Source organism: Oncorhynchus kisutch, linkage group LG6 (assembly GCF_002021735.2).
Source record: "Oncorhynchus kisutch isolate 150728-3 linkage group LG6, Okis_V2, whole genome shotgun sequence".
NCBI lineage: Eukaryota > Metazoa > Chordata > Actinopteri > Salmoniformes > Salmonidae > Oncorhynchus > Oncorhynchus kisutch.
The window spans coordinates 37,172,237-37,185,487 of NC_034179.2; the positions used below are offsets into that span (position 1 = coordinate 37,172,237).

The 13,251-nt window shown below is 43.0% G+C and overlaps 1 protein-coding gene across 4 annotated transcripts; it reads right to left on the bottom strand.

Moving 5' to 3' along the window:
* Positions 1-1,493: 1,493 nt before the first annotated feature.
* On the bottom strand, positions 1,494-12,886 carry uimc1 (ubiquitin interaction motif containing 1). 4 transcript variants are annotated; one of them, XR_004210296.1, is made up of 17 exons: positions 12,448-12,886; positions 12,097-12,163; positions 11,170-11,294; positions 10,691-11,017; positions 9,428-10,208; positions 9,131-9,258; positions 8,585-9,019; positions 6,387-6,746; positions 6,223-6,281; positions 5,928-6,097; positions 3,919-3,974; positions 3,392-3,731; positions 3,133-3,214; positions 2,849-2,972; positions 2,616-2,731; positions 2,446-2,494; positions 1,494-1,843 (listed from the first exon to the last, which is right to left on the bottom strand). XR_004210296.1 is itself a non-coding variant. In XM_020485549.2 (17 exons), exons 1-17 carry the CDS (start codon positions 12,556-12,558, stop codon positions 1,615-1,617), a joined length of 3,477 nt encoding a protein of 1,158 aa, XP_020341138.1. In that variant the 5' UTR covers positions 12,559-12,885; the 3' UTR covers positions 1,494-1,614. The 4 variants fall into 4 exon arrangements, 3 of the variants coding, with proteins under 3 accessions (XP_020341138.1, XP_020341137.1, XP_020341139.1); XM_020485549.2 differs by having other exon boundaries at positions 2,616-2,664; positions 5,943-6,097; positions 12,448-12,885; XM_020485548.2 differs by having other exon boundaries at positions 2,616-2,664; positions 12,448-12,884.
* Between the last annotated feature and the right edge of the window lie 365 nt (positions 12,887-13,251).

Below are 13,251 nucleotides of genomic sequence, written 5' to 3' on the forward strand. Positions count from 1 at the left end.
ATATTTTCTTAAGTAATTTTTAAAATAAAAAGTAACACGATAAAATTACATAACAATAACGAGGCTATATACAAGGGGTACCGGTACTGAGTCAATGAGCGGGGGTACAGGTTAGTTGAGGTAACAGTCTATGACTTGGGTGACTGGAGTCTTTGACAATTTTTTGGGCCTTCCTCTGACACCGCCTAGTATATAGGTCCTGGAAGGCAGGAAGCTTCCCCCCAGTGATGTATTGGGCCGTACACACTACCCTCTGTAGCACCTTATGGTCGGATGCCGAGCAGTTGCCATACCAGGCGGTGATGCAACCGGTCAGGATGCTCTCGATGGTGCAGCTGAATAACTTTTTGAGGATCTGGGGACCATTGCCATATCTTTTCAGTCTCCTGGGGGGAAAAGGTGTTGTCGTGTCCACTTCACAACTGTCTTGGTGTGTTTGGACCATGATAATTTGATGGTGATGTGGACATCAAGGAACTTGAAACTCTCGTTCCACTCCACTAGTCTCTTCAATGGGGGCCTGTTCGGCACTTCTTTTCCTGTAGTCCACGATCATCTCCTTTGTCTTGCTCAAATTGAGGGAGAAGTTGCTGTCTCTGACCTCCCTATAGCCTGTCTCATCGTTTTCGCTGATCAGGCTTACCACTGTTGTGTCGTCAGTAGACTTTCTGAAAGCTGTTCTTTGGGGGAGCCACACACCCATTTCACTTCAGATTTCAGAAGATGGCGTGGGGTCCAGAAGAGGCCAGGTCAGGCAGAAACTGACCGTAATAGTTTAACAAGATTAATCTCAACTGAGTTTATTTCCGCTTTTACAACATTTGAGTCTCTGCCGTTCACATTGGCTTCCAACACTAGAACAGTCCACAGTCCAGAATGTCACCTTTTATTTTAGGCTACCTTTCATACATACACTATGTATATACTTGGACAGTGAAGATAAAATTTGGGATTTGACAAATATTTTCACAGTAGAGAATAAAACCTTTTATTTAAGGGTATTTTCATGAATATCGTTTTTACAGTTTAGAAATGAAAGCACTTTATGGATCTAGTCGCCCCATTTGAAGGGGTCATAAGTATTTGGACAAATTCACTTGTGTAACTTTTGGATGCATTTGCAGTTTGTTTTGGTTGCGTTTCAGATTATGTTGTGCCCAATAGGTACTGCAGGAAATGTATTACTTGTGTATTTGAGGTTTAAAAATGCTTCTGAAGTTTGTCATTTCCACTTAGAAATGTCAAACTTGATTTTACCTTACAAAAAAATATAGAAACTCATACAAAAATGATAACTTGCATTATTATTATCCTGCTGTAGCAAACTGGCTCAAATTAAAGATCCAACATCTGCAATGTATCATGTCATTTTGGAGTCACTTATTTAAATAAGAATAAAATGTGAGCCCATAGTTTGAGTCACTGTGTGCATTTCTTTCTAGTGTGTAAAGATGAATCGAATCTAACAGATTTGTAAGAAAGTACACAAAATAAACATTTAGATGTATTATTTAATCACACATTAACACACATTTGTATCACTTGATTCAGTGTAACAAACAATACAAAGAAAAGATATGCAGTGGTATTAAAAAAAGCAGTTGACAGTATTTTCTATTTTTTAGTACATTTGAATTTCCTATTGAATTTCCTCCCTCTTTGTCTGGGCCTAGAGGAGGAAGAGGAGGAAGTACAGGAAGAGTACTGGCGCTTGAAGTCAATAAGGCAGTCTGTGGCTTCTGAGATGGAGGTGAAGGATCGGATGGGCGAGGTGCTCACTCTGAAACCTGAGACGGCGATGTCTCCACTTCCCCCAGACTCTCCCAGATCCTCAATAAGGCCACTGAAAGCAACAATCACATGGTTATAAATGGCAGGGTCATGATCATTAGAGCACACCGTAGTAAAACTTTATGCAACGAAAAAGGAAGTGTTTATTGGACATGTCCAGGTAGTTCCTCCCTCTTTCAGTCCATGTTGTGCCTACTGAACATGATCCAGGTGTGAGCTAGAGGTAGTACACTGATATTGTTACAGTGACACTGTCAATAGTCACCAAACAATCAGGCAAGCACTAAACTTCGCGGTCTGCTTACCATCTCATATTCACAAAATATGTTAATATGCATTCATAAACTATTAAACCAGAAGAAAATACACCACTTCAAATGAATAACTACTTTACATAGGGGTACACAACAGTCTTAGTCAACAATGGACAAATATGAAGGCATAAGTATATAATGGAGTTGCTATGATGCTTTAGAGAGCTATTCATCAGGGTGTATCCTTGACAGACATACCCAACCAGGGTCTGCTTTATCAGACTTCCCTACCTATCACACACATGGAACAGCCTGTGTCACCAGAGGTGGGTGCAACAGTAGCATTAGTCAAATGGAGTTTCCAAAAACAATCCATTAGTGCATTTCCTGTTTTGCTTACCTGTGTTGGCTCCTGAAGGCAGCATCACATGGTCCGGCCTCAGCAGTCCCTAAAAGGCGACAGAGTAGAGTGAAAACATTGGCTCTCTTTTTCACCCATTCAAACAAGGTGGAACGAGGCATTTTGAACATGTAAAACAACATCATCACAGTTTGAGAGAGTGAGTGTACCTAAATCTCTGTGCTCTGTCTGTTCCAAAGCACTCAGCAAGTCTCCACTCTGGAAGATCATCCATCACACAGAGGGAAGAAAGAGCAGAAGACCAACGGTGAGTGCTTCACGACAGCTAGGGAAACCACACTGTCTACAATTAACTACCAATGGTCTACAACAGCTGGCTTGGTTTTGATAACAACTACATATACAGTGTATAATGCTGTGCAATAGTGCTAACTAGGAGTACCTTTCCGGCCCTGGATGCAGCCTTGGACACTTCTTGGTTTCTGATGCAGTACTCTACGTGCTTCTCATAGTCCCGGAGATGAAATAGCTGCTGACACAGGAAGCACTTCTCTCCCTGCACTGCCCTGCTCGGAAGACAACACAGACAGGTTAAAAGGTATGATCAGGTTACTCTATAGTAGGTATGTCAAAATAATTTAGCCTAAAGTGACGTTCCCTGTGAATGTAAACTAGGTATAGGAGACTAGCTGTTAGACCAAGGTCAATCCACTCATACCTACTTACTTGCCAGAGCCAGAAGAACAGGGCTGCTCCTCTCCAATTCTTTCTCCCCTTCTGGTCCTCTTCCTATGAGACTTCACTGTAACTACATTTTAAGCAAGGGATTGTTTTACACTCTGGGGGTCAAACATAATATTTCACTACACATCCTTGACTTGCATTGTTCCTTTGTCAACATCCTTGCATAAACAACAGAGATTACTTTAGATTGAGCTGAAGAAACGAGTGTCTGTTGTATGCGTGTCTTGCTGAGTGTTCTCACCTTGCGATTGGCTCGGAGCCATCATCTCCTCTTCCTCTATGTTAGCGGTACTACCGTCACAGTAGGCAGCGTGCAGCTCAATCTCTGTCAGGGGGAAGGGGCGCATGCACATGGGACAGTCCATGCTGGGGCTCTGAGGGGGTGCAGGTTCTGAGACCCCACCCTGTACCTCCCTAGTCTCCTCCATTTCCACCCTCACATCCTCTCTTCTAGCAGGACTCCTAACAGGGCCACTCCTCCTCTCCTCTTTCACCTCCATCCCCTCTACACGCTGCTCCAGAGGATGGGGTAATGAGAGAAAAGTCTGGATCTGAGGCAGGGACTGCCTCTCTGGTTGGGGCTAGGGGTAACCAAATCAAACCACAGACATAAAAAAAACAACTATGATAGACATCTACAACACAACCTCACAATTCGATGAACACAGCCAAAATTTCTAGGTGTTGGATGAAAGAAGGAGGATCAGTCAGAACTGTAATCAGAATGCTCTGTTTAGGTGTGTCATTTGTAGTGCAGAAGTTACTGACCCGTGCAGGGTTGGTGACCATCAGGTCTTGGGTGCCATCGTCACTGAGTTGGGTCTCTGCCATCAGAATCAACAAGAAAAAATAGAGGCATGCCAATTAAAAGCTACATATTATGAAGTGAAGCTCACAACATTTAGTATTTAGTTCTAAATGTAACCATATACAAAGTATAGCAAACAATAGACATTAGGCACACCTTCCTAATATTTTTTCACCAGTGAGATATACCTGCTGGAGAGCGTGTTACGGGTGGGTGCTGCTATGGTGACCAGTGAGCTGAGAAAAGGTGGGGCTTTACCTAGCAGAGACTTGTAGATGACCTGGAGCCAGTGGGTTTTGCAACGAGTATGAAGCGATGGCCAGCCAATGAGAGCGTACAGGTCGCAGTGGTGGGTAATATATGGGGCTTTGGTGACAAAACAGATAGACTGCATCCAATTTGTTGAGTAGAGTGTTGGAGGCTAGTTTATAAATGACATCGCCAAAGTTGAGGATCGGTAGGTTGGTCAGTTTTACGAATGTTTGTTTGGCAGCATGAGTGAAGGATGCTTTGTTGCGAATCGGAAGCCGATTCTAGATTTAATTTTAGATTGGAGATTAATGTACAGTGGGTCAAAAAAGTATTTAGTCAGCCACCAATTGTGCAAGTTCTCCCACTTAAAAAGATGAGGCCTGTAATTTTCATCATAGGTACACTTCAACTATGACAGACAAAATGAGAAAAAAAAATCCAGAAAATCACATTGTAGGATTTTTTATTAATTTATTTGCAAATTATGTTGGAAAATAAGTATGCAAATTAATTACTTAAAAATCATACGTGATTTTCTGTATTTTTGTTTTCGATTCCGTCTCTCATAGTTGAAGTGTACCTATGATAAAAAATTACAGACCTCTACATGCTTTGTAAGTAGGAAAACCTGCAAAATCAGCAGTGTATCAAATACTTGTTCTCCCCACTGTATATTGTCCTGCTAATAACAGGGTTAATTATATCTATGAGAGGCCTCCCGGGTGGCGCTCTCGGGTGGCGCAGTGGTTAAGGGCGCTGTACTGCAGCGCCAGCTGTGCCATCAGAATCCCTGGGTTCGCGCTCTGCCGCGGGGCGACGCACAATTGGCCTAAATTTTAAAAAATCGATATATTTTTTTTTTTATCTATGAGAATATCCAACGGGCTTTTATATAATTCTAAATGATTAATAATAATAATAATAATATTAATAATAATAATAATAATAATAATTCGCTTTGTTTAAAAATATATATTTTGGAGATGATTTTGTTTTCAAATAACGTAAATAGAGCGAGAAAAAGGCCATTCTTGAACATGGGGTGAGACATTGTTACTAATTTGTAAATAAAGCCAGTTTGTTATTTAGAATTATTTATTTCTGGTTTTAGAGGGCGAGAAACTAAATAAAATAAAATAGTAATCTCATGGGTATTCCAGTCGAGGCAGGCACAGGTATTGAACCAGCATCTGAAGCAACACAGCTTGCACAGCTATGCAGTGTTTTAGACTGTTGCACCACTCAGGCGCTGCACAACGTGACAGGTTGGGAGTGGCCTACAGTACAAGCAAAATAATCCTAATAAAATCAAATAAAACCTTAGTGTAACAACAGTTTTAGTAAGTAATACTGAAGTTGTGCACAATTATCAGTTTCCATTTAGGTTTATGTCACCCATTCAATGTCAGTTAGAGACACAGTAGGACCCAAAATCATAACCAGTGCTCTAACTCCCCCTTGCGCTGGTGGTGATGTGCTAAACCACAAACTACCTCTAAGTCCTGAAGCATAATCACACAACTTTTAGTGGAGCAAGCACTGTAGGTATCATAACCAGCCATAAAATAACACAATATATGTCATAACAGGTCTAAAAATGTGTCATGACAGTGTTATGACCATATTATGACAGGTTATGAGAAATTGTCTGCCGTTATTACATGGTTATGACAGTGTCACAATATGTTATGACGCTGGGTGTCAAGTAAAGTCTTACCATCATTTCTTATACCTGGAACTTCTAAGCCACCGACATCCACCACTTCCTCCCCCATGATTTCTTCCTCCTCCCTCTTCTCTCCCTCTTTTTCATCTTCTTCCTTTTCCTTCTCCAGCGGGACAGGCAGTGGCGATGGTCTTCTCTCTTCTTTTCTAAGGCCAAGACTCCTGGAAATTAGAAATCAACATGTTGTTTTCATTCCTGTGCACATTTAAAGGACTTGTATCATTGAGATTATAGACAAGCTAGGTCCATACTGTATAATGTAGCAGTTTATGCCTCCCTTTCTTACCTTCGAGGTAGAATTTGTTGTTGATTGGATTCTACATGAAATACAGGTGAGGGCGATTTCTATGGGAAGACAAAACAAAGAGATACTTTTCTGGGGGAGAGCCTTTAGAAATACATAAATGTATTGCTCCCTATAAGTATTGACAAAAGTTAAGCAATACTCACTTCGTCTTGTTCAGGAGTGGACACAAACAGTGACTGATAGTCCTTCCACTCCAGTCTTCCTCTCCTCCCTCCCTCTTCCATCCCTCCCTGTGACCGCCGCCACTCCCTTTCCTCACCCTCCTCTTCATCATCCTCTACCACCTCTACGACCTCTTCCTGCTGGTTTCTCACTCCCTGGACTTCTTCCTCCTCTTCCTCCAGAAGTTCTGGGGCCCTGTGTCTCTTGGGGCGTCCCCTCCTGGAAAAAGGTCTCTCTGGGGGCCCAGGAAGGACAGGCTCCCCCCAGCCTGCCTTCCTCAGCAGACCCCTCTGGGCTTCCTTCAGGCTCTTCTCATACACCTCCAGCTGGGACATGATCACCTGTAAGGAAAAATCTGTTAATTGCTATCAGTTACATACTCAGTTAAAAGTCATGACATCTGACATCAGGTCAATGAAATATTGCAAAATGATGGATGGAGTGTCTACAATACAGTAGCACACAGAATTTATACAATGCATTCGGGAAGTATTCAGACCCCTTGACTTTTTCTACACTGTTACGTTACAGCCTGAATCTAAAATTAATTAAATAAAATGTTTTCCACAATATACATGCAATACCCCATAATGACAAAGCAAAAAAACTGTTTTAAAAAAAAAAGAATACCTTATGCACATTAGTACTCAGATCCTTTGACATGAGACTCAAAAATGAGCTCAGGTTCATCCTAGTTCCATTGTTCATCCTTGAGATGTTTCTACATCCACCTATGGTAAATTCAATTGATTGGACATGATTTGGAAAGGTGCATACCTGTTTATATAAAGATCCCACAGTTGACAGTGTATGTAAGAGCAAAAAGCAAGCCATGAAGCAAGCTGTTCCTAGGCCGTCATTGAAAATAAGAATTTGTTCTTAACTGACATGCCTGGTTAAACAAAATGTAATTAAAAAAATGTTTTTAATGAAGTTGAAGGAATTGTCTGTAGATCTCCAAGACAGGATTGTATTCGAGGAACAGATCTGGGGAAGGGTACCACAACATTTCTTCAGCATTGAAAGTCCAAGAACACAGTGGCCTCCATCATTCTTAAATGGAAGAAGTTTGGAACCAACAAGACTCTTCCTAAAGCTGGACGCCCAGCCAAACTGAGCAATTGGGGGACAATGGCCTTGGTCAGGGAGGCGACCAAGAACCTGATGGTCACTGACAGAGCTCCTCTGTGGAGATGGAAGAACCTTCCAGAAAGACAACCATCTCTGCAGCACTCCACCAATCAGGCCATATGGTATAGTGGCCAGACGGAAGCCACTCCTCAGTAAAAGGTACATGACAGCCCGCTTGGAGTTTGCCAAAAGGCACCTAAAAGACTCTCAGACCATGAGAAACAAGATTCTCTGGTCTGATGAAACCAAGAATTTAACTATTTGGCCTGAATGCCAAGCGTCACGTCTGGAAGAAACCTGGAACCATCCCTACGGTGAAGCATGGTGGTGGCAGCATCATACAGTAGGGATGTTTTTCAGCGGCAGGGACTAGGAGACTAGTCAGTATCGAAGGAAAGACGAACAGAGCAAAGAACAGAGATCTTTGATGAAAACCTGCCCCAGAGCACTCAGGACCTCAGACAGGGGCAAAGGTTCACCTTCCAACAGGACAACAACCCTAAGCACACAGCCAAGACAACGCAGGAGGGTTTCGGGACAAGTCTCAATGTCCTTGAGTGGCCCAGCTAGAGCCTGGACTTTAACCCGATTGAACATCTCTGGAGAGACCTAAAAATGGCTATACAGCGACGTCCCCATCTGATCTGACAGAGCTTGAGAGGATCTGCAGAGAAGAACGGGAGAAACTCCCTAAATACAGGTGTGCCAAGCTTGTAGCTTCAGACCCAAGAAGACTCAAGGCTGTAATTGCTGCCAAAGGTGCTTCAACAAAGTACTGAGTAAAGGGTCTGAAACAGTTTTTGCTTTGTCATTATGGGGTATTGTGTGTAGATGGATGGGGGAAAAAACTATTTAATCAATTTTAGAATAAGGCTGTAAGATAACAAAACGCGGAAAAAGTCAAGGGGTCTGAATCGTTTTCAAATGCACTATATGCCTGTTTTTGTGTTCCCAGATGTCAGATACCCACATTGACTCCTAATCCAGAGAATGTCTATGAGAGAGAATAATAAATTAAGACTACATCAGAAGAAAGATGAAGGATAACCTGCGTGTAGGCATCTGGGTCCTGCCCTCGTGGACAGAAAGGCACGCCCCAATAGTAGCACACCACTCCCCCATCCCCCTGGCCGCCTGTGGGGGGAGAGAGGTGGCTGGAAGAGGCCTGGGGCTGGTGGGAAGAGGGGTATCTGGCCTGTGCCTCATCCTGGCTCCCTCTACCTGCAGCCTGTCTGGGGAGAAAGGGGGAGGGAGATCCATACATGCCCTTGAAGGTGAACTTCTTCCGGATGCGCTTGGACTGGCTCTCTCCGTCCTCGCACGCGGAGTCTTCAGAGATGTGTGTGCGTTTCTTGGGGACGAGGCAGGGGCTGTGTATGTGTGGAGGGGAACAGTGGTGGTTGGTGTTTGTGGAGAGACATTGGTTGCTTGGTTGTGGGAGGTCATTCTCTTGTGGGAAGACTGGGCTGGGCAACTGAGCCGACTGCAAGAGAGAGAAGTTCCCACAATACACTGTAAATTAGGTTTCAGGCGAAGTCAAAGGCTAAATAACAGTACTGCTAATATACAATCTCTTGTAGTTCCTTGGCATTACCTTTGCAGGACCGTCTTCCTCTTCGTCGTCATCTGACCAGCGTAGCGCCATATTACTGGTTAACTCCTGCATTGGCTGAGTCTCAAAAGCCAATGTAAGTTCCTCTGAATTAAGGTCTTCTTCTGCAGCTAAAGAGAACAATCATGCCAATACATACATAGGATCAGAACATAGAAAGCCAAAGGGCAGGAAGAGGCCATATGAACCTGCCCTACCGCTATTACTTGCTCTCATTAAAACTGTTTTGTTGTAACATTATTCTGTATGTATGATAGTTGTTAAAACAATAGAACATACCAAACTTTGCAGGCGTGCTAATCCTGTTTACAGCGCTCTGCGAGGATTCACCCTGACGTTCCTCTTGGTCAACAACTTTGTCTGCAACTCCAGCTGTCTTCCTTATAGGCATGAGTCTCTTGTTCAGGGACAGGGTTGTTCTGAGGCGTGGTGGAAGGCACTTTGAGGATTCGCTGCTCTTCACATCCTCTCTGTCTCTGACCTCTTGGTCTTCTGATGTAGAGACACTTTCAATACAGTTCTGTGGACCCTGGTCCCTTATCTGATCAGTTCTGGGGAAGACTGGGCTTCCAGGAAAGGTGGGACTTGCCGCTTTCTCTTCTTCTCCTGTATCACTACTGGAGAACATGGCACTTTTAGGAAAAGTTGGACTTGCCTCTTTTTCTTCCTTTCCTGAATCAGACTCCGAGAACATAGGGGGACTCCCTTGGCCTGGTTCCCCACCTGCAGTTCTCTCTGTCCTGGAGAAAACAGGGCTTTTGGAGAATGTAGGGCTCTTTGGCTGAAAAGACTGAGACATCTGGGACTTTGTGGAAAGAGTTACGCTTGGAGGACTCTCTTGAGAACATAGTAGGAACCCAGAGGCCTGACAGTCTTCTAGGAGGTCCTGGCTGAGCTTATGCAGGCACAGGATGAGTTTGCTGGCTGAGGGGACTGTAGTGGCGAGAGGGAATACAGGGGACTTCTTCCTGAGTTGGGACTCATTCTCTGTGGACTTGCATTCCTGAGATTCAACGTGGGCTGAGAGGTTTCCGAAAGGGTTCTTTAGAGAAGACCCCTCCTTAAAATGGCATAGAAAATGTGATTAAAATAACTTTGTTTTTTATTTTACCATTATTTAACTAGGCAAGTCAGTTAAGAACAAATTCTTATTTTCAATGACGGCCTAAGAACAGTGGGTTAACTGCCTTGTTCAGGGCCAGAACAACAGATTTTTACCTTGTCAGCTCAGGGATTCGATCTTGCAACCTTTCAGTTACTAGTCCAACACGCTAACCACTAGGCTGCCTGCCGTCCCGGTAACATCACTAGAACTAAATTGATTTGGAATGCAATCTAGACTGGTGATGATTGAAAGATGTGGCATTTAGATACAAGTAAGTAATTGGTTCTTCTAGACCTACATTAATGCTTATTAACACAAGTCTTCAGGTTAAAGTATCAATCAGACTCATAGAGAGTTAGATTTAGGCCCATAGTAACCCGGAAGAAAGACAAAACTACATGATTGCCATGACAGACAAATAATGAGGCACCACTGACCTGTGAAGAGAGAGGCATGGAGGTGGAAGCTTGGCTGAGGGCAGAAGACTGGGAGTAGACCTTCTGGGTCTGAGATAGGTCAGGCATATCTAGTAATGGACTAGCCTCTTTTTTCCCCCTCCTGCTGGTTTCTGGGTTAGAAACCCCTACACTAACACCTACACCGTGGGCTCCCTCCCTGTCAGCCACACCATGGTTGGGGTAAGAGAGCTTCCGCCTGGGGGGCTGTATGCTGCTTTCTGCCTCTGGAGGGGAACGTTGACATTTCTGGGTAGGGCTCCCGTCCACCAGCAGAGATTCTGAGTGGGGATGAGTGTGTCTGTCCGCCTGGAGGGATAGAACAACACTCATGTATCACAGGAATAGATACAATGGGAGAAACATTTGTGGTTTTATCTGAAATAATGGCGAGGACTGCGACTGTCCTAGAGGAAATGTTCAGGCAACCTTTTATATCTGTCAGTATTCTCGACACTTACGTAGAGGCTTTCAGCGATGGCCTTCCTCATGGTCTCCTCCTCCTGTCGTTGCCTGAGAGCAGTGTTGCTGGCCTCCTGTTCACTCAGCCTCATGGCCAGATCCAGCATCTCTTCCTCAGTCATCTCTGAGAAGAGAGGGGACAGCTTCAGTACAGTAGATGACAAAGCTCAAACTAGCAGTGCTTCAGTGGTTACATTTTGGTGATTGATCATGACTCAGTTCTATTACAATATGTACAGTGGAGTTGTGTAAGGAGCGCATCACTTGTCTAACGGTTTTGGGCGGCAGGTAGCCTAGCGGTTAAGAGCGTTGGGCCAGTAACCGAAAGGTTGCTGGTTTAAATCCCTGAGCCGATTAGGTGAAAAATCTGTTGATGTGCCCTAAAATGTAAACGCATAACAACCTTATCTTTCATATCAGCTAGAAATAATTATATATAAAAAAAGAAGGCTCAATTGATACACACCTTTATAGGGTTAGTGTTCTCACGCAGCCATATATCCATGATACAGCCTATGTTTATTGGAAAACAGACAGTAGACCTGTGCTAATTAGCTACCTGCATTAACACCTGCGTGTAAACGGAAGACAAACGTGTTGTCACAAAATACTGTTGACTGCAACTGTGTTAACACCAGTTAAAACAGTGTAGAATAAGTGTGTATTTTGCATTTGTGAAATTATTTTGATGTGATATGAAAGTAGAGATTTATGTTTCTATAACCATACTGCAATTGAGAATTGACTCAGGTTTGAGTATTTGGCCGTTTTGGCTTCCAGAGCCGAAACAGAACATGTAAGGTCCTTGGACTGTAAACAATTAACGCTAGGCTCCTTTAGTCCATTATAGGGCTAATGTGCTACATGAGAATGATACGTCTAATTCGCTACGTTACAAATAAGGAGACGTATATTGGACAATATACCGTTAGAACGTATTTTACTCTCCTTCTCCCGTTTAACATCTAACGATGTTGGTCTGAAGTCTTCATCCTGGGTTAGAAGAGAGATGAGTGTCAATTACAGATTATTTTAGATCTTGGGTCAAGTGCCTTTCTTTAAGAGACATAAAAGTGGTCTGAAGCAGAAATACTACTTGGCCGACAATTATCAAGTATAGTATAGAGTTATTATTTTGTAGTTAACATTTAATGATAGGTCACTTTACACATATAGATAACCAGTAGTTAGGTAGTTCTGTATCCGTTTAGCTAGCTAGCCAGTGTGTAACCAGCTAGCTAGCTAACAAGTTAGTCAGTTCAGCTGGGTAACGTTACCTCGTCGCTGTCTGAGATGACGACTCTGTCCTCTTCATGATCAACTGCTCGTCTTCGTTTCCTGGGACCATCATCAGCGTATCTGTTCTCTCGCTTTTTCCGAGGAGGCATGTTGCTGGGTTGAATTTGGTGCTTGATAACAAATATAGATGGTAAGTTAGCTTAGCTAGCTACCGTTAGCTAGCCTTACGACTTGTGTCGCGGATGTCTGCACACTCATCTTCCTGAGAATTACGAACAACCGAAAGTAGAACAGTTACTTAGCTAGCTATGTATATAACGGTACATGGAATTTAAGTTACAAATCATTCAGTTAAAGACTGTTAATCACATCCAGTGTTAGTTGGTAGGATTCCTACTTTTACCAAAACATTGACAAATCTCGATTCAAGAAGCCATGTTTTCTTCGATCACGTGACTCAATAAAAGGGAGGTCAAACTTTGAAGGGGACTGAAACTAATATTTTTGTAACTAAAATGTTTCATTGTTCTGTCTTTGGCTGAAATGTACGGTGCAATACAGCACTACAATTGCACATTTCAAACAGGAAGAGCATGCTTTTTTTAACGGGACCAGTTAAAAACTGTTCACAAATGAAACTACAGCAAGGTGTATTAAACGTCCCTGTGAAAATAATGTCCAAACGTGTGAGCAGAGGCCAGCAAAGTACTTTATGGCACTCTCAAAACACCCCCCTTTGTGGCTTTCTCGACCAATCCAAATATTATCAAAACACTCTTAAACTCATTGACCCAGATAACATTTCTAGCTCACACACATAATATTCGTTATTTTGAACAAAC

Excerpts from the sequence above, each read along its gene's own strand:
- uimc1 (XM_020485548.2), bottom strand. The coding sequence starts at position 12,558 with ATGCCTCCTCGGAAAAAGCGAGAGAACAGATACGCTGATGATGGTCCC. Across the intron at positions 10,209-10,690 it reads CCATGCCTCTCTCTTCACAG|GAGGGGTCTTCTCTAAAGAA; the intron begins GTCAGTGGTGCC and ends TGCCATTTTAAG. Across the intron at positions 2,495-2,615 it reads GACAGAGCACAGAGATTTAG|GGACTGCTGAGGCCGGACCA; the intron begins GTACACTCACTC and ends GTCGCCTTTTAG.